Raw genomic sequence first — 10,696 nt, 5'->3', positions numbered from 1 at the left:
CCTTAGATGCCCGGACCCAAGTCCTTAGTGTACGAACTTGGGTTCTTGGACTCCGCTCCAGATCCTAGACCTTGGCTCTCGTACCTAGTTTCAAGCGCGAACCCAAGTCCGCCCTATCAAACCCAAGACCCAACCCTTGGACCCGATCCACCGGACTCACGATCCGGGTACCCTTGTTATCACTCCATGTCCAAAAATCCCAAGAATTGCATGGATTACTTGCTGTTTTAGGCATTGCCTTACAAGTCAACGAGATCCGATTCCATTCCAACTATGGAATCGAAGTTAAATGAAGATTTTTGTTGCCTTTCCGTATGTTTATGCCTTTTTTTTTTTTTTGTTCTATAATAAGACCCGCCTTCCTTGAAAGCTCTGGCCTATTCCAATCAGTCTCTCTCATCAGCTCCAGGCAACATAGAGAACTTCTTCCATTGAAGCGCTTCTCCCAAAACAAAAAATTCAATCTTTCTTCCCGATTAGATTGCTGCTGATACGAGAGAGAGTGAGAGAGAGACCCCGTGCCGCGACGTGACGCAGAGGTGAAGAAATGGCGGACACCCTGGCTGCTCTCAGGTCCCTGATGTCCTCTTACTCCCCTCCTCTCGATGCCCTGGTCGTTCCCTCTGAAGATTATCATCAGGTTCTACTCTCTCTCTCTCTCTCTCTCTCTCTCGTCCATCTTAACCTGTGGTTGTTTATATCTTTCGGGTTGTCGAAACCGTACTCTGCTTTCTTTAGCATCGTCTCATTTTCGTGGAGTTTCGCTGATGCTCCGGATGGCTGAATCGTTGCAGAGTGAGTATGTATCTTCGAGGGACAAGAGGCGCGAGTTCGTTTCTGGATTCACTGGGAGTGCCGGTGAGTTTTGTTTCGCCTTCTGTTGTTTTGTTTGTACTTATGAATCGGTTCTTGATTGCGGGCTCGAGTCGCTCGGATTTAGTTTTGATCAGTTTCGAGTTTGGGAGGACGATTAAAGAATTTCGACTTTTCCTATGGTCCGGAAGCGCTGCTATCTTGCTTTTGGATACCCATTTTTCGTGTTGGAACCGGTTCATCGCATGCACATTATGGTCTTTTATTAGACAACTTTGACAGCAATGTTAGTAGTTACTGTCTTCGTAATCAAACACTTCAATTTCTGCCAGGCGAACTGATATGCCAGCACTGTCTACTTTGTTTCAGCTTTTCGTCATTGAACATTTGAGTTAATCTGTTTGAAGAAATGGTAGATATCGGCATTATCTGTTGATTCCTACTGGCTAGAAATGTGATAAGCATTTGTATCCTAATTTTCGTGGCACTGTGCTTGACAAAACTTTTGATTGTTGAATAACTGCAACCTTTCTCTGTTTACCCGGATTTCAAAAGTTATGGTGGGGGAATAGATAATTATTCTTTGAACATCACTTACATTCATTTCATTGCTCAGTATGATGGCCAGAAAGGGATTCATTTCTCATGAGCTGTTGTTCTAAATTGATTGAAATGCTATGGGATGAAATTCACGATGTTGTTCCCATAGGTGTTTTATCCTAAAATGGGTGAGGATTTCTTTTAATTGATGATTGTTTTGTGCTAGATACTAGTACAGGTGTATTTGACGCATCTGATGAGGTGTCTTAGCAATGTTTCGGCTGTATCTTGTTTTATGGCATTACAAATGAGGTTAACATTAGGTTGATTTTAAGAATCTCTTCGAACTGTAGGCTCAATTTCCTGCTTTGTCTAGTGTAATTTCACATGTTTCAGATCTGCATATGCAACAAATGATTGGTTCGAAGAAATAAATGAGGAAAAGGAAGAGTGTTTGCACCTTAATGCAGAGAAATTTCATACTTTGACAGTCACATGACTTACGAAAGTCATCACTTATGTTTCACCATCATCAACTCATTGATCTGTTTTCTTTCTGTTTAGAGAAATCTGCAGAAAATGATGGTCAGAATTTCTATTTGACTTATTAAATATCTCGAGTATGTCTTGGTTAAACTCTTTTAACTTGAATCATGCAGGTCTAGCTCTTATAACAATGAATGAAGCACTGCTATGGACCGATGGACGTTATTTCTTGCAGGCTGCTCAACAGCTTAGTGATCAGTGGAAGCTCATGCGCATAGGAGAAGACCCTGCTGTGGATGTTTGGATGGCAGACGTGAGTCTTTATCTTCTTGGTGAATTTTGGACAACTTCTAAAGCATAATGGCCGTGCTAATTCTAATTTTTTCTGTGTGAGATCAGAGGTTGAGACATGTTCTTTGATAGGTCCTCAATTATTAGTTCTGGGATTTCTTGACCTCTATAAAGTGGGTTAGAAAATCTCTTGTGAGCCAAAAAAAAGTTAGATATAAGCTCTTCATTTTAATATTCATGATGATTGCCAATCAAAAAACAATGGTTTTCTTTTACTTAAGTTCTGGTATACTGAAAATCTGCTCTGACTGGCTTTGTCGATCTTTTCTCATGTCTGAGCCAGTACATGTTTTTCCCTTAAGCTATATATGGCGTAACCTATGCCGTAAGGCAATTTTGAAGTGCTAATGCTCATGCACCTGCTCCTGCTTATGTAGTTCAGAGTACTTAGTCCAACTGATGAGTAGTTTACTGTTGCTTACTTTGATTACTCCTGAAAATTTTGTGTAACCTTTTCCTCTCTGTGTGGATTTCATGTCTATCCTTCACCAGAACTTGCCAAATGATGCGGCAATTGGCATTGATCCTTGGTGCGTGTCCATAGACACTGCGCAGCGATGGGAATGTGCTTTTGCCAAAAAACAGCAGAAGCTGATTCAGACTTCCACCAACTTGGTTGATGAGGTTTGGAAAAATAGGCCACCTCCTCAAATAAATCCCGTGGATGTACATGCCCTGGAATTTGCTGGTCGATCAGCGACAGACAAACTGAACGATTTGAGAGAAAGGCTTACACAGGAGAAAGCTCGTGGCATAGTAATCACAGCCCTTGATGAGGCAAGAATTTTTATATGGGTCATCTCCCAATCATATATTTCGTAGATACATTTATTGGCAGTGTTAGAACTTAGCCGTTACTTTGCAGGTTGCTTGGCTGTATAATGTTCGAGGAAGTGATGTGTCTTACTGCCCCGTAGTTCATTCATTCGCTATAGTCACGCCCACTTCAGCTTTCCTTTATGTGGACCAGAGGAAGCTATCTTCTGAGGTTTGGTTGTCACCCCCCTTTTCTTTATGAAAATGTCAGCATCAAGGCGTGATTGGTTCTTCCTGACATATTCAGTCTCCACCTTGTTATAGTTAGATGTTTCTTATTCTCTCCTATTATGTTATGTTACTGATACTGTTGTGCTAAACAGTGTGACTTATATGTAGGTAAGTGGCTATTTAAAGGAGAATGGAATTGAAGTGAGGGAGTATGATGCGGTAAGCGCAGATGTGAGCTTACTTGCATCCAACCAGCTTGGCCCATTTGCATTCAAAGAAACTCAAAGTGACGTTTCTGGGGGAACAGAAATTGGCTCTAAGGAGGATGCAGCTGAAAGCATTAAGACTGAAGCAGAAGATGTTGATAGCATTGACTTGATATGGGCTGATCCTGGATCCTGCTGCTATGCTTTGTATTCTAAACTAGATTCCGATAAAGTTCTCCTGAAGCAATCTCCTTTGGCCCTTGCAAAAGCTTTGAAGGTAATACATGCATGCCCAATCTATGAGGTAGTAATGGTCACAGAGAATGTTGCACCAATGCTCTTCGAGTGTATGTGGTGATGTAGTCATACATAAGGTAATGATCATCGAAATAAGCTGATGTTAGCTGAAAAATTTGAGCTGGCACTGTCTCTGAGTTGTTTTATGTTGGCGGAAGGTTCAATCTCAAGATTGACTAGGGTCGAATTGGTGGACTGCATGCCATTTAATACTTCCAAAGCTTCACTTCTGGTGGAAATTGGAATTGAGATGTGCATAATCTAGTGTGTTATTGAAATCAACAGGTCCTCTTTATATGGATGCTGATATAAAACAATGATTATGATTCTCAATTGTGGATCCTCCATTGTTTCGTCTTTATGTGTTTTGGTCCATTACTGATAGGAACCAGATATGATAGCTTTTGTGCTGCTACTATCTCATACTTCCTGAACATTCCGTTCAACCACTTTTTGCAGGTGCTTCTTTATATAGAGGCCATTGATTTAGTTGTTGATATCTTAAGAATAGTATCTACAAATCATTTGATTTTAGCTGAAATAATATGGGAATGCAAGCATTCAGTATTCTGAGGATCCTAATTTTTAGGAGTTAACCTGTAAGGGGTCTGATAGTTATGAGCAGAATAAGCCAATTTAAATTGAATGCACGTGCAAAGAATCACTGGGTTCTGATTTGTTAAGTATAAGACCATAGAGACTCTACAGCAAAGGATAGATCATTTTCTGCCTGGTCATCAGGCCATTATGTTGTAACTGATGGCATCATCCAGAAGACTGAGCAGTGATATCTCATCATTAGGATTTTTCAGTAGAGAAATCTCAATTAGGATTTTACCATCCTAATATTTTGATAAGAGTTGGATGTTCCTTTTTGTGATCCTTGTTGGCAATGTATTAGTCAGTTACTCTTTATTACGAAAGCATGCTGTAATTTTCTTTAATGAGGCCTAACTCTGTAAATTTCAGAATCCAATTGAGTTGGATGGGTTAAGGAAGGCACACATCAGAGATGGTGCAGCTGTTGTACAATATCTTGTCTGGTTGGATAAGCAGGTATATACCACGGAATCTTCTTGCATTGGCCTTGACAACTATTTGCCTTTTCCTTATCATGCCATACATGGAGATCTTTCTTATGTCAATCATACCTGAATGATTTTTGAGTCAGTGATGCATGATCTTGTTTGTCTATTGTTCAGATGCAAGAAAACTATGGTGCTTCTGGTTACTTTGTGGAGGAAGAGACTTTGGCCAAGAAAAAGCAGTTGTAAGTTCATTTCGCTGGTCATAATTTTGTTGCAAGTTAGTTTGGTTTGGATGCCAATGCAGAGTCAAGGGGAAGTTGGATTACTTATTCAAGAATAGATAGCGAAAGATTTTTGATATAGTAGGAATAGCAATGCAAAAATATTTGATAACTTGGATTAGTGTCCTGCTAGTTTTCGAGAGACATGCCCGCTATAATCAATGAGCAGGAGGGGCCATCTCAGCTCAAGTTACCAGTACCACAAGCTTCGTCTTTGCAGAAACATGTTCATTTTGAATTCATCACTTGAATCAGCCATTATGATAGGAAGGCTTGCAGCTAGTCTATAATATCTATCTGTTGATTCTCAAACAGCAAAAGAATATTCTATTGTTTGGCCATCCTTCATGTCAATACAGCATGTGATTGTGTAATATGTTAAATGAAAGAAACATCCAGGGTGAACCGGTTCTGTTTGAATTAACAATTGTTGCATTAAACCTCATGAGAGACATTAACTGAGAATCAGTTTATTATTAGTGTTGGGGACATGGTAGCAGTTCTGGCATTGGCTATGTCTGTATGAAAATCTTCTGCTCTCAGAAGGGAACTCTTTTGGGGAACATGATGGGTCAGTGCTTGTTCCATCAAAATGATTCTTTATACTTTTGGTCTTCCAGTGAGGTCCTCATTGTCCATCTTCTGTTAGTCGAGGTGACAATTTGAGCTGATGCACCTCCAAATAAGAGGGGCTTGTGTCCTTATGGCTTGCAGCCATCTACCTCCCCAATCATTTTAGCCTTTTACATTTGGTTTCTAGATAACGTGAAGCTAATAATTAAGAGATTAGTGCTTTGACCATGAACTCTGACATCTAAGGACTGTGACCTCTTCTTTTTGTGCATACCATTTCTCTTTCAAAGGCTCATCATAAGATTGTGAAGGAAATGTTTACAGCATTTTCTTTTAGGGCATGTGGGGTGAAGTAAACTAATTTTGTGTGCTTAATGTGAGTGTCTAATGTGTAGCTTGTCAACAAACGTACTTGGCAAATTTCTACTCTCTCATGGCAGTTGATTCAAAGCATCATTTGGTGTCTTTTTTGCTAGTATCTTCCAAATTTTAGGTTCGAGGTACATATGCTTGACAAGACTGATTAAACTAACGTATAGCAGGGAAGGAAAGAAATTAACGGAGGTGACTGTGAGTGATAAGCTGGAGTCATTTCGAGCTTCAAAAGAGGTACTCCTACTCATGGGTTTTCACAGAACTGTGTGGAATCTTTATTTTTTCGTTTTTTGTTTTTATGTAGGACTCATTTTTTGATGTCTTGCAAATGTATGCCTGTTCAAACAATATACATGCGTAAGATGTTTGTAAACCCAACAGTCTGCTAGGTGCGGTCAGTAGATGAGCTACTCTTGCATTTGCTTTTTGTAATTTTGCGCTATGCGAATGCTGGTAACAGTAGATGTATCTCTCGTGATGTAACTTATAAGATATTCAAAACTATGTTGATTCGCACTGGCTACGACATGTTTGTGTGACGTTATTATGGAATAACCAATATTCTGTTCTTTAACATTTGCAGCATTTCAAAGGTTTAAGTTTTCCTACCATTTCATCAGTCGGTCCAAATGCGGCAATCATCCATTATGGACCACAGCCGGACACTTGTGCAGAGTTAGATGCGGATTGCATTTATCTATTTGATTCCGGAGCACAGGTATATGAGCTGTGCTTCTGTTTAGTGTTTGTTATTTGCAAATTGGCTGTTTTAACAAGGGAATCTGTCAATTTGCACCTCATTTTGCAATTTTTTTCATGAGACTTATAGTTTCCTTTCTTGAATATGTGGATGCTGTATCCAAAGTATCTAGATGGAACAACAGACATAACTCGAACTGTTCATTTTGGGAGACCTTCAGCACACGAGAAAGCATGCTATACAGCGGTGCGTTTTTTCAGTTAAGCTATGTTTATGTAGTTACGTGGCAATTATATATGGTGCTAGAATCTAGGTAGGATTACAGATCTCATTGCTGGAAACATTTGACTCAGTAAGTTGTATGCAAGAATATCTAGCAAAACTGTTCTTGTAGATGCCAAATACTACTTATTTCTGGATAGGCAACTAATGTGATCTTATTCTTCAATGGGAACTGAAAAGTACAGTGGGGTTTTGAGGTGCATCAAGTGCACCTAATGTATCCTTAGCCCTTTGATTTGGTGGGCCCCTATTGAGACTCATGTGATCTTACGGCGTGGGAGCGCATTGGGTGCACCCCATAGCTGTGACCTAATGTTTTCTTGAATACTTAAGTAATGGATGAAGTTCTTTGGACTAGTTTTAAGATAAAAGATGGTCCCACATGCAGTTTTTTAACCTTGAAATTGGCCATAGGACTGTCAATGAAACATGTTAATTTTGATGCTTCCTTGAAGAGATTCATCAGTGGTGTGCTATTACTTTCTTTAGTAGCTATTTCGATATTTCCAACATCGTCTGGCCTCCTTTGGTATTTTCTTATTGTTAGCGAGTCATTTCATAGGCTGCCGCCATGACGTGAATCTAACTGGTCCTATTGCAGTGCTTCATCCTTAATTTCTCGTAATAGTTGTAGAACTTGAGTATTTGAGGTCATATCTAGACCAGTCTCTAAATGCCGCTAACTTCACAGGGTGATACTCCCTTCACCCTTCAATAGCTGTTACTTTCGCCTAATACCCGAGTAAAATATTGTCTACCTATGATATTTAACCTCTAGGTGAAGTGGAAACCTTGTTATATTTTTTTGTCTTTGCATGTCATCTACTGTGTTTCCATCAGTGAACAGTGATACCTCCGCCGACATTGGTCATGAAGACTCCCTTTAACTATCGATTGCTGCTACTAGTGCAAGTGGTGCAAAGGACTGTGACTCGTAAATACACCTCACATTCTTGCATCTTCCTCTTCTCAAATTATCCTTCCACAAGTATAAATTGTTATCCCTATATTCTCTGGCGCTAGTAGTGTAAAGACCGCATATTCCAGTGCACAGATCCAAAGTCAAAGGAATTACAGGAAAAATTACCTTGATTTTTCTTTTTTATGTGCTTTGTCTACTTCTTTCAATCCAGTTAATTCCTTGTCCCCTTGCAAAACAGTAACTACTTTGATTTCCTATTTGTACTAAGTCTCTTTAGGCTCTGAGAGCTTTTGGTTCTGGGTTCTATCCAGGTACTAAAAGGGCACATTGCCCTGGGAAATGCCAGATTTCCGAATGGAACAAATGGTATTATAATGCTTCACCCTCGCACTATAAATTTTACTTCCAAACCAAGTTGTCAGTGTATTCAGGGGTTGGTTTCGTCAACATAAGCTGAGATTTTTTCTCTTCATCTTACATAAAGTTTCTATTAATCAAATCTTTAAGGTCATGCTTTGGACATTCTTGCCCGAATACCTTTGTGGAAGGATGGCCTCGATTATCGACATGGCACAGGGCATGGAATCGGATCTTACCTGAATGTTCATGAAGGTATGTGGATAAGCAGGGATAAAGCACGTTTATTGCCATATTTGGTCATGTATCTGTCATCCCAGCTTAGTCTAGGCAAGCTTTGCTAACTTTCGTTACATGATCGAGCTAATGATGTTTAAATTGACTTTTCAATGATCAGGTCCGCATTTGATCAGTTTCAGACCACAGGCTCGTAATGTGCCAATTCAAGCTTCAATGACAGTTACAGATGGTTAGTATTTGTAGTATACCGGCTCGTAATGTGCCAATTCAAGCTTCAATGACAGTTACAGATGGTTAGTATTTGTAGTATACCGGCTCGTAATTTGGGAAAGTTATTAGATGCCTGGGGCATTGCTATCTCACTGTGGTGAGGTGGTCTATTCCACCGTGGTCTAGGGGTCAATATGCGCTGGGAGCAGTGCTCTTGGAATATGTAACAATTATTCTGTCACATTTCTGTTCTTGGTTATTTTGTGGAATGTGAAAAATGATGACATTCTCAGTAGAAGAGAGTTCTGTTGAATTTAGTAGATTTGAGAGCAGCTGGTAGGATTTGATTCAATTGTTTCTGGAGTAGTTTAAGGTTATGACATGCTGCTTTAGGATAGTACTGTGAAATTATTCAAAGCTATTACTCGGAAGGCTACTCACAACAATGGACACCTTTTTCAGAACCTGGTTACTATGAAGATGGGAACTTTGGTATAAGGCTGGAGAATGTCTTGGTGGTCAACGAAGCAGATACGAAGTTCAACTTTGCTGACAAGGGGTACTTATCATTCGAGCACATAACGTGGGTAAGTTGTTATGACAAAGAAGGGTATTGCCTACCAATTGGTGAAGGTGTTCCCTTGCTTTTCTACTTTTTTTTTTTTAATTGACTGCGTAATTTTTCCCTATAGTTGGTGATAGTTCAATCTTGTTGACAAATTTGTCATTTCCATCATGTTTGATGTGTTCTTTGCTTGGTCACTGGTCAGGTCATCTAAGTACGTTTTTGACTGGCGACTAGTAGTTGGATTATTTGGGTGGATAGAATATAGAGAGAATAAGGGGGAAAAAGATGCAAACTTGCTTTTATTCGTCTTTTGAAGAGTATATAACAAACAAAGACATGGACGGACCAACAACATTTGAAGCATGAGCAGAAAATTTTCCCTTTCAATGTTCTTGTTTCCTAGAGGCATGATGTTTGTAGTAAAATGTTGTACCCTGTTTAGCGCAAAAGACTTGAGTTGAGCATTCACTTATTGGAAAAGTAAATTATTATCAAACCAGTGAATTTATCGCAGAATCATCGCCACATCATTCTCTGTCATAGGCATCATTGGAGTTTAATGCCTTGTGGGATAAATATATTTGTGGGATGTGGTACCTAATATAAAGTTATTCTAGATCATCAAGCTCTATTCTGTGCTTATAAGTCATTTCCTATCTAGGCACCTTATCAGAGCAAGCTGATCAACTTGAGTTTATTGACGCCTGAAGAGATCGATTGGCTTAACACATACCATTCGAAGTGCAGAGATATATTGTCGCCATACTTGGATGATGCTGAAATGGCATGGCTGAAGAAAGCTACTGAACCTGTACGTGCATGAGCACATAACCTGGAAATTTCCATTTGTTATCTCCATGTTTCCTTGTCCATCCTTGATGAATTCTTGCCCCATCCTTGACTTTCTGATAAAAGAGAAAGGAACTTGATGCTGAAGTGGTTGAATAAAATATTGTTATTTCACCGTTACCATGTAAATTCATTGGCTTCGTTTTCTGCATAATAATTATTGTCATGATTTCGTCCCTGCTCATACCTGGTTTCTGCATAATCGAACAAGCGGCGACGTTTAGATGTTTGCAGCTGACTTCTACATCGACATAGTGAAGTCCTTAACCGTATCGGTACTACACCAACAATTGGGTGGTGATTGGTAATGGATTTGGGGACCAAAAGCCTTTTGAGTCCTGGGTTTTGGTTGTGTTTTCTGTGAAATAAGCGTGCCGGAGTATTTCCCATAAAACACGTTTTGTGGGCGATATCAAGCAGGGCATGTCGTGATCTCGCTATGCTACAGATACCAAACGAGGTTATCTGTTGCCGATAGTCAAAGACAACTCAGATTATTTAATTTCTATCTTCCCTCCCCAAGACTGAGCTAAGACACAAGTATCATTGAACAACGATCATTTCTCTCGTGAGTCGAACACATCAAAAAAAAAAAAAGGGCGTGTTGCTCAGCCTCGAATGGAATTGTTTC

General features: G+C 39.6%; 1 protein-coding gene across 3 annotated transcripts; it reads left to right on the top strand.

The window, feature by feature from the left end:
* Nucleotides 1-252: 252 nt before the first annotated feature.
* LOC115736364 (aminopeptidase P1) lies at nt 253-10,385 on the top strand. 3 transcript variants are annotated; one of them, XM_030668046.2, is made up of 17 exons: nt 259-640; nt 795-858; nt 2,013-2,152; nt 2,683-2,967; nt 3,056-3,178; nt 3,346-3,486; nt 3,535-3,660; nt 4,650-4,736; nt 4,883-4,950; nt 6,102-6,171; nt 6,521-6,655; nt 6,803-6,883; nt 8,153-8,207; nt 8,349-8,453; nt 8,596-8,667; nt 9,111-9,235; nt 9,878-10,385. In XM_030668046.2, the coding sequence occupies exons 1-17, from the start codon at nt 548-550 to the stop codon at nt 10,037-10,039; spliced, it is 1,932 nt and encodes a 643-aa protein (XP_030523906.2). In that variant the 5' UTR covers nt 259-547; the 3' UTR covers nt 10,040-10,385. The 3 variants fall into 3 exon arrangements, with proteins under 3 accessions (XP_030523903.2, XP_030523904.2, XP_030523906.2); XM_030668043.2 differs by having other exon boundaries at nt 253-640; nt 3,346-3,660; XM_030668044.2 differs by having other exon boundaries at nt 255-640; nt 3,346-3,660; nt 6,105-6,171.
* The last annotated feature ends 311 nt before the right edge of the window (nt 10,386-10,696 follow it).

This window comes from Rhodamnia argentea, chromosome 11, assembly GCF_020921035.1.
Source record: "Rhodamnia argentea isolate NSW1041297 chromosome 11, ASM2092103v1, whole genome shotgun sequence".
Taxonomy (NCBI): domain Eukaryota; kingdom Viridiplantae; phylum Streptophyta; class Magnoliopsida; order Myrtales; family Myrtaceae; genus Rhodamnia; species Rhodamnia argentea.
This window is presented reverse-complemented; position numbering and strand designations above follow the sequence as displayed.

Excerpts from the sequence above, each read along its gene's own strand:
- LOC115736364 (XM_030668043.2), top strand. The coding sequence starts at position 548 with ATGGCGGACACCCTGGCTGCTCTCAGGTCCCTGATGTCCTCTTACTCC. Across the intron at positions 2,153-2,682 it reads TGGATGTTTGGATGGCAGAC|AACTTGCCAAATGATGCGGC; the intron begins GTGAGTCTTTAT and ends ATCCTTCACCAG. Across the intron at positions 2,968-3,055 it reads TAATCACAGCCCTTGATGAG|GTTGCTTGGCTGTATAATGT; the intron begins GCAAGAATTTTT and ends GTTACTTTGCAG.